General features: G+C 38.8%; 1 protein-coding gene across 1 annotated transcript in view; it reads right to left on the minus strand.

Annotated features, from left to right (window-relative positions):
• SLC15A5 (solute carrier family 15 member 5) overlaps window positions 1-20,684 on the minus strand; it is a 95,057-nt gene that overhangs the window by 50,315 nt on the left and 24,058 nt on the right. The window contains 2 exon segments of the mRNA XM_040233901.1: window positions 9,752-9,938; window positions 16,592-16,812. Coding sequence (XP_040089835.1) covers window positions 9,752-9,938; window positions 16,592-16,812 — 408 coding nt within the window.

Raw genomic sequence — 20,684 nt, forward strand, 5'->3', positions numbered from 1 at the left:
AAGCAATCAAACCTGGGTCTCCTACATTGGCTGGCAAATTCTTTACTGCCTGAGCCACCAGGGAAGCCCTGTATGGCTGTTATCTTTGTAAAAACAAGAAAAGATACTATGTCTATACAGACACAGAGGAAAGGAAAGGTGAAGACAGCAAGAAGTTGGCCATCTACAATCCAAGGACAGAGGTCTTAGGGGAAATTAAACCTGCCAACAGCTTGATCTTGGATTTCTAGCCTCCAGAACTGTAAGAAATAAACTTGTTGTGAAAGCAACCTAGTGTATGATGTCTTGTTCTGGTAGCACTAGCCAACTGATTACAGGTATGTTCAGGTATTACGTGACAATTAAATTGTTCAAGAATTTCCCTGGCAGTCCAGTGGTTAAGACTCTGAGCTCCCCAATGCAGGGGCCATGGGTTCAATCCCTTGCATCCCTTCATGCAAAAAATTAAGTTGTTCAAATATTGTGCAATTAAATTGTAAGATATTCCCATGAACCTCAAAGAAAGGATCGAGGTAGACAGAATAGATTTTTAAATTTTCTTGGCTTTCTTATTTTAGAATTTGAATTCTCTGTGTATCTTCTATAGTATGTCTCATTCTAATTTAGTATAATTTAGATAAAGATATCATGTCTACTCCCCCCCACCACCTTTTTTGTTGTTGTTTTCACCTGTTGTATATAAAAAGGCTTATATTGTATTTTATCCAGAGAAGTTTACAGCTTTAGAGGCAATAGATTAGACAAGAGATGAGCAAATATTTTTTTGTAAAAAACCAGTAGTATTTTTGGTTTTATGTGACAAAAGGCAACATTTTGAAGCTATGTGAGTATTATATAACAAGAAATAGAATATATTTTATACAATTTTTTTTATTGATAAGGTTCAAACTAATAATGCTTTTTTGAGGGTGTAATGTAATTTCACTTAATTGGTATTCAAAGTTATCATTTCTTATCAAATCAATTGCAAATGTTCATCAGTGAAAACAACTTTTAGCTTGCAGATAATGTAAAAGCAAATGGCAGGCTAGATTTGGCCCATGAGTGTAGTGGTTGGCCAAATTTTGGTTGACTTGTCAGCTTTTATTGCCTACTGCTGAATTTTAGCTCTGACCTGATGAGAAATTGTAGCATTTTTTTTACCTAAGCCTCTGCTGGCAGTGTACAAGCATGACATGTGAGAGAGCAGTTTCTTGGCTTTTTGCTCTGTCCTTGAAACTTAAAGTCTAGTCTTTGATCAACAGCATAGGAATCACCTGGCAGCTTGCTAGACAGAATTTCAAGCTCCATTCTAGAAGGTTTGATCAGACCTACATTCAACCAGATCCAAGAAGCTCTGAGACCTGTTCTAGGAAAATCCAATGAAAGACAGTTCTCCAAACAATTTCAAGCAAAGCACAAGTATTTAGTTTATCTACCTAGATATTTTAGGGCAAAGTATATTTTACCTGAAACATCAAACTAACTGCATTTGCTTTTTATTTGCTACTGCACTCTGGCACAGATGAAAAATGGCTTTTTTAAAAATTCAAAACAAAGCTGCATTCCAACCTAAATTAAATCTGCTCCAATTTTATCGTTAACACCTATGAGATCATAACTTGTCCAAAGCAGAGTGTAGTTTATCAGAAAGTACACATTTTAAACCTCTAGCAGATCTGTATTTTCAAGATGAAGCACCTGGTTCCAAAGGAGATCTTATATTCAGATAAATAATGTATGCTTTAATATTGGCTATGTCATTATAGGGGCTTCACTGCTGGCTCAAATGGTAAAGAATCTGCCTGCAATGTGGGAAACCTGGGTTTGACCCTGAGTCGGGAAGATCCCCTGGAGGAGGGAATGGCAACCCACCCCAGTATTCTTGCCTGGAGAATCCCATGGACAAAGGAGCCTGGTGGGCTATAGTCCATAGGATCGCACAGATTTGGACATGACTGAAGAGGCTGAACACACACATGGTTGTAGACAACTCTCTAAAATCGCTTAGAGTTTATTCTATTATCCCACCATGTAATAATTTTTCAAATCAGACCACAATGAATTTTTAAAGTCAGAATTTATTCAAACATTTTGGTTGTACTTGCTGCTTCCTGTTGAAGCAAAATCTAACACTACAATATAAATATGTAAAAATGATTCCAACATTGGATAAATTTGCCTCACTGAGAAAACTATGAAATTTTTTTTTTAATGTGTCATTTGAGGTATGAGTCTCTGATATGTAACACAATTGAAAGGATGAAACTGTACTGAGCCCTTGAGAAATTGTCCTCAGATCCATGATTCTGGCAAATTCCAAAAACAGGAAACTGGCTAATGTAAGAACACACTGGTGTCCACAAAACACTCTTATAAAGATAGCTATGATTTTATCGTCGTATATATTTCTGCCTTTGTGGAAGATCTTTCCCACTTGCTACTTGGCATATGTTTTTTGCTTTGTTTCTCCTGTTAGTGGTATGTTCCTGTGTTTGAATTGAGCTATCCATATTCTGTCTTTCATTTTTGTTTAGACCACTGGGAACTCATTTCAGGAGGTTCAGCTTCAGTTTGTGTTTTAACTTCTGAATCTGGAACAGGTCATTCATTTGCATGGAGATCAGTTACACAAACATGTCTGTAAGGCATAAAATATTGCTTCAGTTGACTTACTAGATGGTCTAATTTAGGGGTCCCCAACCTCCTAGATCTAATGTCTGATGATCTGAGATGGAATTGATATAACAATAATAGAAATAAAGTGCACAATCAATGTAACACTCTTGAATCATTTGGAAACCATCCCCCCCTTCAACCCATGGAAAAATTATTTTCCCTGGAAAAAAACTATTTTCCTTCTGGTCTACTTTACCTCAAATTTAATTCCAGTGTTGATGTCAACTTTAAAAGTAAGAACCTAAGAACATCAATGTGCTTTTATTAAACAAATGAACAACTGAATGAATGAGTTATTCAGGCTAGATATTTGCATGTTACTTTTTTTAGTGTTTACAAAACTTCCTGTCAGGTATTTTGCAGAAGGTATACACCATGATGTTTCTTGGTGTCACAGTTCTGAAAACTATACTAGGGAAAAAGTAGTTTTAATGAAATAATCCTACTTTCAATGAAGGTAACTGGATTTCTGGCTTGGTTTTTTAATTTATCAAGCACTTTGATTCCAACCAAAAAGAAACTCTGTCAATTATTAAAACTAGTAGAAGGTACTATATATATACTATATACTATATATAAACTAGTAGAAGGTATATATATATAAAGGGACCAGCACCTTGGCTGTACCTGATTCATAAAGAACTTTGAATTAGGATTTGAATTTTCAAGTTTTATTTTAAAGAGGAAGGCCTGGAAGATATTTGGATATACTTCATCTGCATTTCAATATCAATGTTACTTAAAAGCCAAGATAACAGCTACCTACTGGGCTGTGCACTTCTGCTTTGTATAAGGCTTAATGACAATCTTAATTAGGCTAATTTTAGTCAGATTAATACTGGTGTGTGTCAGCACTAGCTACTAAATGCCACATACTGGATTTTAACTAATGGTAGGAGAGGAAATACTCACAGTGCAAACATTTTTGAACTGAAAAAAGCTAAAACAAAGTATACCCAACTAGGACAGAGGATACATCATAATATCACTGATTCTAGATTTTTGGTGTATTAAGGCTGACTTTTAAATAGACACATCTGTCTCGTGTAATGTTAGGAAAATACAGTCTTGATGAAACACTCTGTGTGTATCAAACATTTGTCATCCAAGTTCTAAAAGATTACTTGTTAATTTCTTTAGCTGATAAACTCAAGAATGTCCTATCTTCAATCAGAAACCCCTCTTTCCTTGCATTGTTATGAGCTAGATAAAGAAAAGCAAGCTCATTTTTTTTTTCCTTTGTTAAATTTCTACTTTGACCAACCAAATGAGATTTCTCTACCTCTCTCACTCTTGGCCTGGGCTGTCATTATCCTTGTCAAACCCTAGGCATATCAGTGTTGGCACCATCTGCCTCCTTAAACAGTCCTTGGACAGGGAGTGACTGACTGTGAAAGGGACTGGGGGAACCTTGAAAATCAACTCATTGTGATGGCAGAAGGATTTTTCGTTTACTTCATAGCCTTGATTAGAAATAGCAGTAAGGATTCCAAATTAACACTAATGATGTTTATAATTTAAATGTTCAAAACAGCACTATTTACAATAGCCAGGACAGGGAAGCACCCTAGATGGCCATTGACAGATGAATGGATAAAGAACATATGGTACATATATACAATGGAATATTGCTGCTGCTGCTGCTACTAAGTTGCTTCAGTCGTGTCCGACTCTGTGTGACCCCATAGACGGCAGCCCACCAGGCTCCCCCGTCCCTGGGATTCTCCAGGCAAGAACACTGGAGTGGGTTGCCATTTCCTTCTCCAATGCATGAAAGTGAAAAGTGAAAGTGAAGTCGCTCAGTCGTGTCCTACTCCTAGCAACCCCATGGACTGCAGCCCACCAGGCTCCTCCATCCATGCGATTTTCCAGGCAAGAGTACTGGAGTGGGGTGCCATTGCCTTCTCCAACAATGGAATACTACTCAACCATAAAAACGAACGAAATTGAGTCAGTTGTAGTGATGTGAATGAACCTAGAGCCTGTCCTACAGAGTAAAGTAAGTGCGAAAGAGAAAAATGAATATTGTGTATTAATGTATATATATGGAATCTAGAAAAATGGTTCTGATTAACCTATTTGCAGGGCAGGAATAGAGGTACAAAAGTAGGAAACAGACTTGTGGACAAGGTGGGGGAAGGAATGGGGGTGGTGAAGTGAGAGAGTGGCATCGACTTACACACACGGCTGCTGCTGCTGCTAAGTCCCTTCAGTCGTGTCCGACTCTGTGCAACCCCAGAGACGGCAGCCCACCAGGCTCCCCCGTCCTTGGGATTCTCCAGGCAAGAACACTGGAGTGGGTTGCCATTTCTTTCTCCCATATATACACTACCATGTGTGAAACAGATAACTAGTGGGAAGCTGCTGTATAGCACAGGGAGCTCAGCTTGGTGCTCTGTGATGACGTAGAGGGGTGGAATTGGGGTAGGAATCGGGGTATGGGAGGGAGACTCGAGAGAGAGTATATATGTACACATATGACTGATTCACGTTATTGTACAGCTGAAACTAACACAATATTGTAAAACAATTATACTCCAGTAAAAAGGAACTATAGATAGCTAGTAAGTGGAATAATAATAACAAATAATGAAACAACGGCCTTAGAATTAGAAAGTCTGAATTCAAATAAGACATTATCTTTGAGATCCTTGACCTAGTAAATGATGATTTATCATGAGATTAAGTGGGATATGCATAGGAAGGTGCCTAGGTTCGAATGAGGAATTCATAAATATCTGTTTGTTCATAATTTATATACTTACATACTTCACTCACATTTTCAAGGCACTTAGGTTCAAAGCGAAAGTAAATTTTAATGTTAGATTAATTCAGTTATGTAAATCACTATCAAAAAGTACCCTAGGTTTATGCTTCTATGTCCTGATAAAACTTATTAATCTTCCATAATCACAAGCAGGATATGGAAAACTTAAGCAAACATCTAGTTAAAAAGATACATATCAGCACACCTCTTTATTTCCCCAGAGCAAAATATTATGCAAATAAGTGAGCAACTATGTAAATGAACAAATGAATGGAGTCTGGCTTAGAAACAATTGAATTCAGTAATTTGTACTCAGAAGGATATAGCTCAGATTTTTTAGATGAATCTAGTTTTTTTCCTTTTCTTCCTGCCCACTAAGTCTGTTACCAACCTTCCCAGGGAATATTTAGTTCGTTAACATCAAATAATATATCAGATAACTCTACCTAACCTTCCTTCCTCCAGAAAAACCACATACACTTCTTTAAGAATAGGCATGCTTTCAAATATGTGAGACTGGAGAATTGTCCAAGAGAAAGTGCTCATATTTCAAGTGAATTTAAGATTGCTTTTACTCAGGAAGGATTTTATTTTATTTTATTTTATTTTGGCCATGCCACGTGGCTTGCAAGATCTTAGTTCCCCGACCAGAGAATATACCTGAGTCCTCACCCGGGCCCTCGTTAGTGAAAGCTAACCATTGGACTGCCAGGGAATTCACAGGAAGGATTTTAAAAAGTAGTTCTTTCATCCATATTGTATACCATATTTCTCTAAAGTAACCCAATTTAAAATTTTTTTAGTAAGAAAGCATAATTCAGAAGCTTAGACTGAATTTTCATGATTTTGTACAGGACTGCCAAGAATTCTGGCATTTTGCAATACAAATTTACCCCCACGTTGTTCTGCATTCATTATATTTTAATAGTACACTTGCTGAGGGTATGTACAAAATCTTACTTTTCTTTTGTATCCTCAAAGAGCGCTGGACATTCACTAAATACTGGTTTGGATTTCTATACTAGCAGACCAAAAAAAAAAAAAAAAGCAGTTTGTAAGATTTAAGGATTGTTAAAACCTATTAAGTTTTATAGTTTGTCTAAACCTATAACAATAAATAATGTCAGGGTTACTGGCTTACAGAATAAATCAAAAAATATTTTGTACTGAAGACCTCTACAATTAAAGATAAACTGAGTTTAGTCACTTTGAGTTCTTTCTAAAAACAAATCTACTCTGTGATGTGGTCTGGAGTGATCTTGTTGATGGCTCTGGTAAATAACAGGAGGCACATATGCTAAAATGTAACTTCTATAAACAGAGAAACAGCAAAAAATATATATATAATAATGGGTTGCCAGAAGACTGCATTGTCTTCACAGATCTCTACAAAGGTTTTAAGAATAACAACCAGAGCACCAAAGAATTGATGCTTTTGAACTGTGGTGTTGGAGAAGACTCTTGAGAGTCCCTTGAACTGCAAGGAGATCCAACCAATCCATCCTAAAGGAGATCAGTCCTGGGTGTTCATTGGAAGGATTGATGTTGAAGCTGAAACTCCAATACTCTGGCCAACTGACATGAAGAGATGACTCATTTGAAAAGACCCTGATGCTGGGAAAGATTGAAGACAGGAGGAGAAGGGGACAACAGAGGGTGAGATGGTTGGATGGCATCACTGACTCAATGGACATGGGTTTGGGTGAACTCCAGGAGTTGGTGATAGACAGGGAGGCCTGGCGTGCTGCAGTTCACAGGGTTGCAAAGTCAGAGCAACTGAACTGAACTGAACCAAAAGAAAAGAAACTTCCAGATGCCTGGCCTTGACTCTCAATGAAATTATTTCTCAAGTAGATGATAAGACATAATGTTGCCATTGCATGCTATTTCTTAAGAGTTTCAAACTTCCTCTGCTTTCTGTTTATCCTCACCAAACAATTAGACCTGCCCATGCAAACGATGACTTAGTATTAGCTAATATTTATAGAGCTTCCATTCTGTGCCCTAACTGTGTTCTAGGAGCTATTATCACCTTGAATGATTTCAAACGTTTTACAGAACAAAGGGTTCCAACATTTATCTCAGGTATGGCCCTCAATTAAAAAAAAAATGAACTAGAAGACAAAATTAAGTGGCTTTCCCAAGTCACCCAGGAACAGCTCAGCAGCAGAGCAGGGGCTGAGACCCCAATCTCTGGTCATCAGATGAGCTTGGGTTTCCTGTTTCTTATCTTCTTGTTCCCTGGCAGTGCCTGGGGGACCACAGCGAGGCAGAGGAGAATGTCACCAGAATGCTCCTCCTCTCCCATTTCATTGGCAGAAATTTTACTTTACCCTCTATAGATTGTGTTCTGAGTAAGAAGTCCTACATTTTTTTCACTTTAAAAAATTGAGAGTAGACCATATCAACAACAACAACATGATAATAATGAGGTCAGTGTTCAGTCGTGTCCAACTCTTTGCCGCCCTATGAACTGTAGCCCACCAGGCTCCTTTGTCCATGGAATTTTCCAGGAAGAATGCTTGGGTGGGTTGCCATTTCCTTCTTCAGAGGATCTGCCTGATCCAGGGATGGAATCTGTGTAAGATGTCCTACATTTTTTTCACTTTAAAAAATTGAGAGAAGACCATAACAACAATAAGGTAGCAATTATATGAGGTCAAGGATGTGTTAACTACCCTTATTGTCATAAATATTTTGCAATATAGAATGGTATCAATTTATAACATTGTGTACCTTAAACTCACACATTTGATGCTTTTGAATTATGGTGTTGGAGAAGACTCTTGAGAGTCCCTTGCACAGCAAGGAGATCAAACCAGTCAATCCTAAAGGAAATCAACCCTCAATACTCACTGGAGAGACTGATGCTGAAGCCGAAGCTCAATACTTTGGCCTCCCAATGCGAAGAGCTGACTGATTGGAAAAGACCCTGATGCTGGGAGAGACTGAGAGCAGGAGGAGAAGGGATGACAGAAAATGAGATGGTTGGGTAGCATGGCCGATTCAATGGATGTGAGTTTGAGAAAACTCTGGAATATAGTGAAGGACAGGGAAGCCTGGTGTGCTCCAGTCTATGGGCTTGCAAAGAGTTGGGCACGACTGAGAGACTGAATCTTTATTTTTAAAATGGAAGGATAATTCTTTAAGAACATGTAAATAAATAGACACCCAAAGGAATAGAGAGAATATACGAATATAAGTAGACTTTATTTGTACATGGGCTTCCCTGGTAGCTCAGATGGTAAAGCATCTGCCTACAATGTGGGAGACCCAGGTTCTATCCCTGGGTGGGGAAGATCCCCTGGAGAAGGAAATGGCAACCCACTCCAGTATTCTTGCCCGGAAAATCCCATGGACTGAGGAGCCTGGTAGGCTACAGTCCACGGGGCAGCAAATAGTCAGACACGACTGAGCGACTTCACTTTCTTTCTTATTTGTATGTGAAATTTTATATCTATGAAACTATTTATGATTTTTAAAAAATTAAAATTTTAAATGAAAGACAGGGAAGCTTGGCGTGCTGCAGTCCATGAAATCCCAAAGAGTTGGACATGACTTAGCAACTGAACAACATCAATTATATCTCAAGGTGGAAAAATTGTTTGAAAATTATTGTTGCACACCTTACTATTGGAAGAAATACTGTACTGAAACTGAATCACAGTACTAACTTATAATAATTTTTTTTTTGCTGGTTCAGAAGTTAATTCCTCCCAAGTATTATTGCTTACCTGTGTGAATTTTTAAAAGCATTCTCAGCATCAACTTAGGAGTAGAGACTGTTTTACATGAAGAGGGAGAGGTCATTTGGTGGCACTGAAAATTTCGCCGAGTCTTTATATCAGGTGTGTCTTCCGAGAAGCATAAAAGGATAGGAAGAAAATAGAACACTGATGTCCATGTAGAGACTTGAGAAAATGGACATCAATACTCTTGAATGTACCTTCTTCCTAATTTGTCAAAATCAGACTCTACTCCAGAGCACATAGCTAACTTAGAGCCTTGTACAGTGTTTCTTATTTTAGTGTGGGATGGAGAGGGTGGGATGAATTGAGAGTAGCATGGAAACATACAGTGTACCATACGTAAAACAGACAGCCAGCGGGAATTTGCTGTGTAACACAAGGAGTTCAACCCAGGCTCTGTAACCACCTACAGTGGTATGGAAGGTGGCAGGGAGGATTAAGAGGGAGGGGGCATATGTAGACCTGTAGCTGATTCATGATGATGCAGGGCAGAAATCAGCACAATATTGAAAAGTAATTACCCTCTAATTAAAAAAAAGTTACAAACCACTTACTAGAAATGGTAAGTTGTACTTACGAATGCATGCTGACAGAAAAGAGCCATCTCTCTTAAAGGGAAGCAGGCAGGTGCTGAAATATTCCATAAAAGGAGCCAGAATGAGTAGTGGTAGGATACTGGTGACATTTATGACTGAAACTGGCAGAAGTGATCCATGCAGATTAAGATTGGAATTCACGATCTGCAGATAATATCCTGAAGGAATCTGCTTTTCAACAGGGAAAGAGCCATGCCTTAAGACAGTGGTTTAAGACTTCCCCGGTGGTCCAGTGGTTAACACTCTGAGCTTCCAATGCAGGGGGTGTGTGTGGGTTTGGTCTCTGGTTGGGGAGCTAGGATCCCAGATGCCCCATGGTGAGGCCAAAATAAATGAATAAATAAATAAATAAAATGATTTCAAAAAAGAGAAAAAGAGAGTGGTTTAACTTTAGAGGAAGAGTCCTGTGCCAGATGCCTTGTCCCTTGCCTGTACTCTGTGACAGATAAGCTGGACATTCCCCATGTCTTTAAGGTCATGATTATGAGCTGACAAAGGTCAGTAGGAGTTCTGTTTAGTCTATTGACAATGCTACTGATTCTTTATGATGAATCTTTTGTCATCTAGTCTTTCTTCTTAATTTTCCTTGGAAAAGTAGCAAAGACCCTAATTTTGTGCCTCAGATGACACATAAGAAATCAGGTAACAAATATTGCATATCAGCAAGTAAAGTTTTTGTTTTACCCAACAATAAAGTGAAAGCCAGCAGAAAGTATTAAGACTTTCTTTTCACTCATAAACAATAGATTGTGGCTAGTATATCCTTTAGCATTGAGTCTGGTAGCAGAATAAGTAAGAATGATTTTTCCCTAAGAAGATAGGCCCAGTATAAAAAACCATTACTTGTTGTAGGCTATATTTATAGGCTCCCTGGATTGGTCTTGTTTTTAATATGGCAAGTAAAATGAGAAAAAAGGAGAGAAAACAGACTTGCGTCTATACTCTCCTTTTAAACTAATTGTGAAGCACTGCTGCTGCTGCTGCTAAGTTGCTTCAGTCTTGCGACTCTGTGTGACCCCATAGATGGCAGCCCACCAGGCTCCCCCATCCCTGGGATTCTCCAGGCAAGAACACTGGAGTGGGTTGCCATTTCCTTCTCCAATGCATGAAAGTGAAAAGTGAAAGTGAAGTCACTGAGTCGTGTCCAACTCTCAGTGACCCCATGGACTGCAGCCCACCAGGCTCCTCCATTCATGGGATTTTCCAGGCAAGAGTACTGGAGTAGGATGCCATTCCCTTCCTTTTAAACTAATTGTGAAGCACTAGAGGACCAAAAAGGTAATTCCATGAAAAAAGTTGCACAATAAAGTAGAAGAAATTAAAAACAAACATGCAAAAGAACCTACAACAATTAACAATACTTCTGCCCCACTGCAAACCCTCAACGTAGTGTCAGAATTTCATTTTTAAAATAAATCCCAATACTAACTAAAACTCTGACATTAACTTGGAGTCTCTTCATGTGCTCCAAACCCTTTGTTAGGTTACAACTGTTAGGTCAGAAATAAAGCACAGTGTCACAGGAAAGGTGTATCTTCTCACTTCATGAGCTTTGTTGCAATAATCACATCTTTGTCATTATCATTAGCAGCACAGAGTATTTCTTTAATTCCCAGTGGCACACAAAGCTACTAATTGGCTTGGTGAGAAAGTCAACCCAAGTTTTGTCCTTAAGGGATGGAGTCTCCATTTTTTTTTTTTTTCTTACAGTGTGTTAACTTCATTAGGACTGCTGCTTTACCCCCATCCTGGGAGAGCAACCTGGCTCAAACATCCAGGTGATAACTTCTTGTTTGAAACCTTCACTATCTCCTTCTCTAATTATCAGGTTGTGCAACTTGAGAAGCATAAGGAGAAGCAGAGTCATAAGTCAGTACCGTTGCTAACAATTCCACCGATTATAAAATGAGCCTTTTGCTCTATTAACTGCCTCCATCCAGGGATGAACTACATTTTCACTGAGATTTTTTTTTTTTTTTTGATCTATATAAAATATGTCCTTGTGATAATTTATCTTCCCATCTTGAATTTGACCCTTGGGATAGTAAACAGGATTGTTATAGTTGGGTAAAGACAGCAAGAGAAAAGGGAACATTAGCTAGTTCTGCCTTAGTTCCATCAAAATATTAAGTTTCTTCCTTAATCAGAGGAAAATGAATGATTTTTTAAAGAAAAAGTGCTGGCAGCAGAGCTCCTCTAAGACTGAGAGGCTCTCAGCATAACTTGGAAGTTTCTGTTACTGATTTCAAACGAGAATTATTGTTAATAGGAATAAAGTTATTATCAGCATGAATCACAGACACAGAAACCTGTTAACTTAATAATGTGGCAAATGTATGATTAATCTTTAGTGAAGCAATATTCATATATTGCCTAATCTAAGAAAAGGCTCCAATGTCTTGAAAGCTTGAAATCGTTTCTGCTTCTGCCTCAAGTTCTGAAATCATCTCCTTTTAAAATTTTAAATACTCTTATTTCATACAAGCCTCTGAGTATTCAGGAATAATTGCTGTCAATAGAGATTCATTTTCACCTCTGAATGGCCAGTAATGTCAAATGGCAACATCAGCGGCCTTAATATCAACATATTTTAAATGTATGTCTTGGAACTGAAGGTCAATAATTGCTACTAAATTTAAAATATGGCATGCTATGATGTTTTATTCTTGGTGCTTTGATCTCCTTTATACTGGTGATTATTTCATCTGGAGGCAAAAATCTAACACCAGCCTATCCCAGCGGAAGTTTCATCGGCCTCCCTTGAGAAGTATATTCTAACCATTTTCTCTGGAGTTTCTGGCATAACATTACTGTATATGATTTTGGAACCTGTATAGTCTGTACAGGGATTTTTTTAATTAACTTTTGGCTGCACCGCCTGGCATACAGGATCTTATTTCCTTGACCAGGGATCAAACCCATGACTCCTGCACAGAGTCTTAACCACTGGACTGCCCAGGGAGTTCATTGTACAGGGATTTTTTTAAAGTATAATTTTATCTATTTATTTATCATAGTTTTGGCTGCTCTGGGTCTTCGTGGCTTTGTTGCTTTTCTCTGGTGGCCACGTGCAGGGGCTACTCTCGTTGCGGTGCTCGGGCTTCTCATGGCAGCGGCTTCTTCTCTGGTGGAGCATGGGCTCTAAGGCACCCAGGCTGCAGCAGCTGAGGCATGTGGGCTCAGTAGCCGCGGCTCCCAGGCTCTAGAGAACAGGCTCCATAGTTGTAGTGCATGGGCTTAGTTGCCCTGAGGCATGTGGGATCTTCCCTGATCAGAGGTCGAATCCATGTCTCCTGCATTGGCAGGCAGATTCTTCACCACTGAACCATCAGGGAAGCCCTGTATAAGGGTTTTTAACCCAAATGCAAGAGAGGCATAGTTGGTAACAGCAAAGTGTGGGCACTGATACCCGCCCTGGGTTGGGACAGCCATGTTGCCATATTGCTAGTAGGGCAACCAAGAGCAAATTGCAAGTCACTTAATGTCTCTGAGACTCAGATCTAGGATAACAAAATCAGTTCTGAGGCATGCTGTGGGGGTTGACTTAAGACACTGTGAAGTCATCCTTTAGAGGCTCTATAGGTGGTCAATGACATTAGTGTTTGTTCTTTGCAACAGAGTAGGCATCTAGATGTGGTGATATGCTTAAAATTAGTTTATCAAAGTTTATTATAATTTATGTCAAATTTTAAAATATATGACAGTTTTCAGAGAAGGGTTAGATTTAGTCAAAAGAAACAGAAGGGGTCACTAAATTATGGGGTAAGAATCAAGAATTCGTGCTATTTGCACAGAAGGTTCAAGGCTGCCCATGGGCCAGTTAGCAATTTTGTACTCATGATCAATGTCTTCATCTTAAGATTTTTTATAATATTAATGTTCATATATAGAGGTGGTATTTTTGTATTTTTGCACCATCTATTATTGTGGAGTCAAGAGAGAGGTTGAATCTACTAAATCAGCCTAGTTTTCATGTATTGTTTAGAACAAGGGTCAGCAAGCTTTTCTGTAAAAGGCCAGATAGACAATATTGCCATGTGTGGATTCTGTGGCAACTACTCAACTCTACTGTTTGCATGCATAAACAGACATACTATTACAAACGAACATAAGACTGTGTTCCAATAAGCTGTATTTATGAACGCTGAATTTTTTTTTCTTTTGAAGAAGAGGCTTTTATTCTAGTTGCTGGCAGGATCCTTCTAAACAAAGAGAAATCCTATACTTATTCTTTTCTAACAACTGTATTTTCTTTTTTTTTTTTTAATCAAAGTAGAGTTGATTTATAACGTTGTACTACTTTCAAGTGTACAGCAAAGTGATTCAATATATATACACTCAATATATGGGGGTGCTCTGATAGCTCCGTTGTAAAGAATTTGCCTGCAATGCAGGAGACCTCAGTTTGAGTCCTGGGTCAGGAAGATACGCTGGAGAAGGGATAGGCTACCCACTCCAGTATTCTTGGGCTTCTGCTGTGGCTCAGCAGGTAAAGAATCTGCCTGTAATGTGAGGGATCTGGGTTCTATCCCTGGGTTGGAAAGATCCTGTGGAGAAGCGAAAGGCTATCCACTCCAGTATTCCGGCGTGGAGAATTCCATGGACTGTATAGTCCATGGGGTTGCAAAGAGTCAGACATGACTGAGAGACTTTCACTTCACTTCATACTCTCTCTCTCTCTCTCTCTATATATATATATATGTATGTATATATATAGGCTGCTGCTAAGTCACTTCAGTCATGTCTGACTTTGTGCAACCCCATAGACAGCAGCCCACCAGGCTCCCCTGTCCCTGGGATTCTCCAGGCAAGAACACTGGAGTGGGTTGCCATTTCCTTCTCCAATGCATGAAAGTGAAAAGTGAAAGTGAAGTCACTCAGTCATGTCTGACCCTCAGCAACCCCATGGACTGCAGCCTTCCAGGCTCCTCTGTCCATGGGATTTTCCAGGCAAGAGTACTGGAGTGGGGTGCCATTACTTTCTCTGTGCTCTCTCTCTCTCTGTGTGTCTCTGTTTCTCTCTCTCTCTCTCTCTCTCTCTCTCTCTCTCTCTATATATATATATATATATATATAGGATTGGCCAAAGTTCATTCAGGTTTTCCCATAAGATGTTATAAAAAACCCAAATGAACCTTTTGGCCAACCCGACACTTGTTCAGATTCTTTTCCCTTATAGGTTATTGGGGTAATCACTACTGAATGTAGTTCCTTGTGTTAGATAAGGCCTTGTTGGTTATCTATAGCACTGCATGCATGCTAAGTCGCTTCAGCAGTGTCTGACTCTGTGCGACCCTATGGACTGTACCCTGCTAGGCTCCTCTGTCCATGGGATTTCACAGGTAAGAATACTTGAGTGGGTTGCCATGCTGTCCTGTGGGGGATCTTCCAGAGCCAGGGATTGAACCCATGTCTCTTACATCTCCTGCACTGGCAGGCAGGTTCTTTACCACTAGCACCACCCAGTAGAGTGTATATGTTAATCCCAAGCTCCTAATTTATCCTTACTGCCCTTTCCCTTTGGTAATCATAAATTTGTTGTTTGTTTTCTATGGACACCTCATTTTGAATTTCATACAATTTATAATTATAATTGTGCACACAATTATAATTATAATGTGCTGCAACATATTATTTGTTTTTATTTTTAAAAATCATATGAAAATGCAAAAACCTTCTTACCTTACAGGATATATGAAAAGGGCAATGGGCTGGATTTGGTTTGCAGGTAGTAATTTGCTGACCCCTGGTTTAGAGGAGCAAGAGTTTTACTAAGAGTCAGAAGATAAGATTCTGTCATTTCTTTCACTGCTATTCACTGTTTGACCTACTAACCCCAAATCACTTAATTTTTTTCAAGCCTCAGTTTCCTCTTCAACAAATGAAGGAATTGAGTAAGTTAATCGCTAAGATTTTCTTCTAGATCTATAGATCATAGAATCTACTATTCTATGATTTAACTCACTCATTAGCCATCTAATTCCAAGTTAGATGTTAGTAATGAAGAGTTTCAAATTTCTTCAAAGATTTTTATAATCATTTCTTCATAACTGAATCAGCCAATTTAGCTACTTGTTAATACCAGTTTTTAAAAGCTTGGTCAAGAAGGAAAGCAAAGTTAATTTATCTCCATTTCTGTTTCTCAGACGCTCAGTCATGTCTGACTCTTTGTGACGCCATGGACTATAGCCCACCAGGCTCCTCTGTCCATGGGATTCTCCAGGCAAGAATACTGGGCTGGGAGGCCATGTCCTTCTCCAGGGGAACTTCCTGACCCAGGGATTGAACTCTCTATCTCTTACATCTCCCACATTGGCAGGTGAATTCTTTACCACTAGTACCACCTGTGGAGAAGGCAATGGCACCCCACTCCAGTACTCTTGCCTGGAAAACCCCATGGGTGGAGGTACCTGGTAGGCTACAGACAATGGGGTCACTAAGAGTCAGACAAGACTGAAGCGACTTAGCGGCAGCAGCACTACCTGGAAGCCCATCATTGCCCATAGAGCTCGTATTTTTCCAAGTTACTCACAAGCCTTGGAAATTCTGTAAAGTATTGTTTGCCATGTCCGCACCTACTGGCAGACACTTGCAGTTCTACAGGAAAAATGCCACACTCAGATCCTCCTCTGGAATGCTTATACCTGACTCCACTTAGTCCTTAAAAGCTAGAGCCTGTAATGATTAGAAACATTTATAGGTTAACATCCTAGCAAAGTATATGGGAAACACTTGTTGGGGTGAAAAGAAATGTCTACTTGTAATGTTATCATGCAATCATTATACTGTTTCTGTGGGTAGTATTAGTTATCTTTCTTCACCTGCATAATGCACATTTTGTAGAGGAGCTGAAAAATAAAGAGTGGCAGAAGGCTGAAGAAAAATTTTGGGTCTTCCACAAGGAGCTCACTGTAGCGCCTGCCATTTTTTTCCTTGGCATGGTCCAACCAGCTTGTCACACCTCCACCAAGGTGGCAATACTGCAGACAACATATTTTCAGTGCATTAACAAACACCTTGAATGTTGTCAGGAGGGAGCAACCTGCAAATAATTGGAAATATTATGTATTTAGTAAAGGAATATTTTTCAGTTTTCCAAAATATCTATCAGAAAGATAACAATGGAAAGGATAAAGGGCAGTAAATTGAGAAGATTTTAGCACCCAAGGGGCTGAATTCAAAGGAACAAGCTTCTGAAGAGGGTTCTGGCATCCTGGTGACCAGCCCAAGGTGGTGCCTGACAGCCGATGTAAAAAATGAAAAAGGTAAGATCAACGGGAGCATATTAAAAAGGGAAGAAAGGTGACAAAATATAGCACCAAAGTAAAAGATTTCAGAATCTCTCAGAAGCCTCTAACTTTAACACATTAATGAATGAGACAACCTGAACTTTCTTTTACAGCCTTAACACAAAGAACTGGTACTGTTTGTTTTTTTTTTTTAATATAAATTGCCATATAAATAATCCTCACTTTCCTTGTCAGGTAGAAGGTGGTTTCTTATTTTGACATGTAGATGAAAGGAAATATATTCTCTGCTTTGACTTTATCCTTGAATTTCAGACATAAGGTTAAACTTTGAACTCTTCAAATGACTTTATATATGTTGATAGTGTCACCAAAAGTTCAGATTAGATTAGCTGGCTTTTGACTTTTCCAGTAGTTTCCTCTGGGTTTATATGGCTGTCGCTTAGCATCAGAAGCATTTTATTGCTTTAGATATTTGCAATCACTTAACTGCTAGTGATTTGCAACCTCATTGTTGCTTCTTTTATGATCTTTCAAATTTCACCTTTTCATTGACTCCATTAGGACTTCCTAATCCAATGACAGATAAGAGATCCTGGTTTAGTTAGCAGTTCAGAGGTGCCATCATGATTGTTACAATGTTTCATAGCACTCCCTTAGACCAGATAAACCTTGCCTTAAATTACAAAGACACCAAACCATGGCTGTAGGATAAATAGTGAAATAAACAGGAACATGCTTGAGTTTCTCCAAAGAAGGCTGCTTTAGAAACTCAGAGTATATAGTTTGATCATCATTTTAAATACGTTCAAGTTTCCCATAGTAAGATTCTAGATGAAATGCATTGTAACCAAGTTCATTTAAATGCCACAGTGTTGTTTTTCAGATTTAAATAAAGAATATTCATTTCTTTTTATGGTTATAGAGTGATGATATAGATTGGATCTGGTCTTTTCTTTAAGAGTTGTAATAGACCTATTATGTCAGTCTTTGATTAATTGAGGAAGCTGGGGACCTGGTAATTGAATATGGAGCCTTTCACCTCTAAGTCACTGAATCAAATCCAGCCCAAATTGGTAGTGACCAAGAATGATTACAGCAGAGGCTCTTTGGCTGCCTCTGTGAAGTGTGTTGAGGTCAAGTGGAAGTATGTCGGGATAATTGCTGACAGGATACAGGCTCATATCTATTGTCACTCTTGCCTTGTAGTCACTGTGGCCAGACTTGGATGAAAGGCCCTCAGAACTGAGAAGTCCAGAGGAGAAAGACATCCCTGTGAGTGGCCAAGGTTTGTGTCCCTTAACAATGAAATAATTGGGACATCTCTTTACTATTAGAGGAAGAACTGCTCTATTAGGAAACTTTCTCAGCTATTTCAATTAGTTTACTTAAGGTTTTGGTAAGATGAGAACTAAAAATGTCTTGATGAACAGTCTAGAGACTGAATTTGAACAGGTTTGGGCTTGGAGGCTTAACTTCCTGACGCTTCCTTCTGATCCTGTTTCAGTTGCTCATCAACCTGTTCTCTGCTCAACTCTTGTGAAACAGTACCAAGTAGTCAGAAGGGTCATTACTGGCATTGATCCAAGTTACTCTGTGCTTTCAAATAGGCTTTATTATTAAATGATAACTATTTGAAGGATAAAAGATTATTTCCAGAGGTATTTTCCCTAATTTCCTTCGTATGTTTTAAATTCAGGACTTTATTGAATATAATGTTTTAAACTCACTATTTCTTCTTCACATAAGCAAATCACTATGTCTCAAGGAAAATTGGGATCTGCTTTTATGTGTGATAAATGGATATCTCCAATCTTATTAAATAATTAATATTGCTATCTTATTATTTCTAAAGAAAGGGAGTTTGAATTAGTGCTTCTGAAATTAGCTGTGTTAAAAGATGAAAGTTTTTTTTTAAATTTCTCAACTATAATAGTCAATACAGTTGTGAAGTATGATAAAATGAAATACCTAAGAAATAACATAAAAACAAAGATACAAAATATAAAACCTGATCATCTGATTATTAAATACAACAGATATATGATGTAACTTTCCATAATACTTGTACTGTGTTTTCTCCCAGTGACTTTATCTTCTTTGTTACACACTAGTAACAATTTATGATAAGCATTGCTTGATGGACCAAATTTTCAGTAGCCTACCTTAAATACACACTTTGAAAAATGGATTTATTTAAACAAGTAAAATTGTATCTGATATGGTGATATGTAACAATGAAAACAAAATGATTAAGAACAAGAAATGATTAAGTATGAAGAAGGTCTAAAATTTTAGCTAGCCCTTCAAGTATGCATCAGTTCAGTTCAGTCGCTCAGTCGTGTCCGACTCTTTGCGACCCCATGAATCGCAGCACGCCAGGCCTCCCTGTCCATCACCAACTCCCAGAGTTCACTCAAACTCACGTCCATCGAGTCGTGATGCCATCCAGCCATCTCATCCTCTGTCATCCCCTTCTCCTCCTGCCCCCAATCCCTCCCAGCATCAGAGTCTTTTCCAATGAGTCAGCTCTTCGCATGAGGTGGCCAAAGTACTGGAGTTTCAGCTTTAGCATCATTCTGTCCAAAGAAACCCCAGGGCTGATCTTCTTTAGAATGGACTGGTTGGATCTCCTTGCAGTCCAAGGGACTCTCAAGAGTCTTCTCCAACACCACAGTTCAAAAGCATCAATTCTTCAGTGCTCAGCTTTCTTCACAGTCCAACTCTCACATCCATACATGACCACTGGAAAAACCATAGTCTTGACTAGATGGAGCTTTGTTGGCAAAGTAATGTCTCTGCTTTTTAATATGCTATCTAGGTTGGTCATAACTTTCCTTCCAAGGAGTAAGTGTCTTTCAATTTCATGGCTACAATCACCATCTGCAGTGATTGTGCATAAGTGATGCCAAACAAATGTGAATGCCAACATTCATTCATTCATTTAACATATTTTATTACATACCTACTATGTTTCAGTAACTTTCCTGGTCCTTAAGAATATAGTAGTGAAGAAGATCTGTAGGTCCCTGAGAAGACACTAAACAAGCTGGGAAATACTAGGTGAGTTCAATGATGAAACAAAGTGAAGTGATAAGATAGAGACCGTAGAAGTAAGGTGTGCATGTCCGTGCTCAGTCATGTCAGACTCTTGGTGATCCCATGGACTGTAGCCCACCAGGCTCTTCCATTCATGGCATTTCCTAGGCAAGGATACTGGAGTGATTTGCCATTTCCTTCTCCAGGAGATATTCTCAACCCAAGAGTCCAACCTTCATCTCCAGTGTCTCTTCCATTGACGGGCGGATTCTATACCACTGCTGTAGCTGGGAAGCCTGGGGCAGGGTGTAGACAACACCTAAAGAGTTGAAATTTGAATTGAGAGTTGTGTAGATTGGAAATAGGCAAAATGACCCAGAGGAAGCATATACCAAGCATGTCATGAAGTAGAAATTAGCTGGGAGAGGCTCAGAAACAGTAAAGGTCAGTGAAGCTGTAGTTCAGAATGCTGGAAGGAAATAAGGTCTAAGAGTTGGTCAGGGTCAGACTTTACAGGCCAAGGTAAGGAATCTGGAGTTTATTTTTCATGTAATAAGAAACTATTAAGAAATTTTACACAGAGTAGACATAAGATATGATGTCCGTTTTAAAAAAAGTTACTCTGGAA

The sequence above is a fragment of the Oryx dammah genome, unplaced genomic scaffold (genome assembly GCF_014754425.2).
Source record: "Oryx dammah isolate SB20612 unplaced genomic scaffold, SCBI_Odam_1.1 HiC_scaffold_29, whole genome shotgun sequence".
NCBI classification, from domain to species: domain Eukaryota; kingdom Metazoa; phylum Chordata; class Mammalia; order Artiodactyla; family Bovidae; genus Oryx; species Oryx dammah.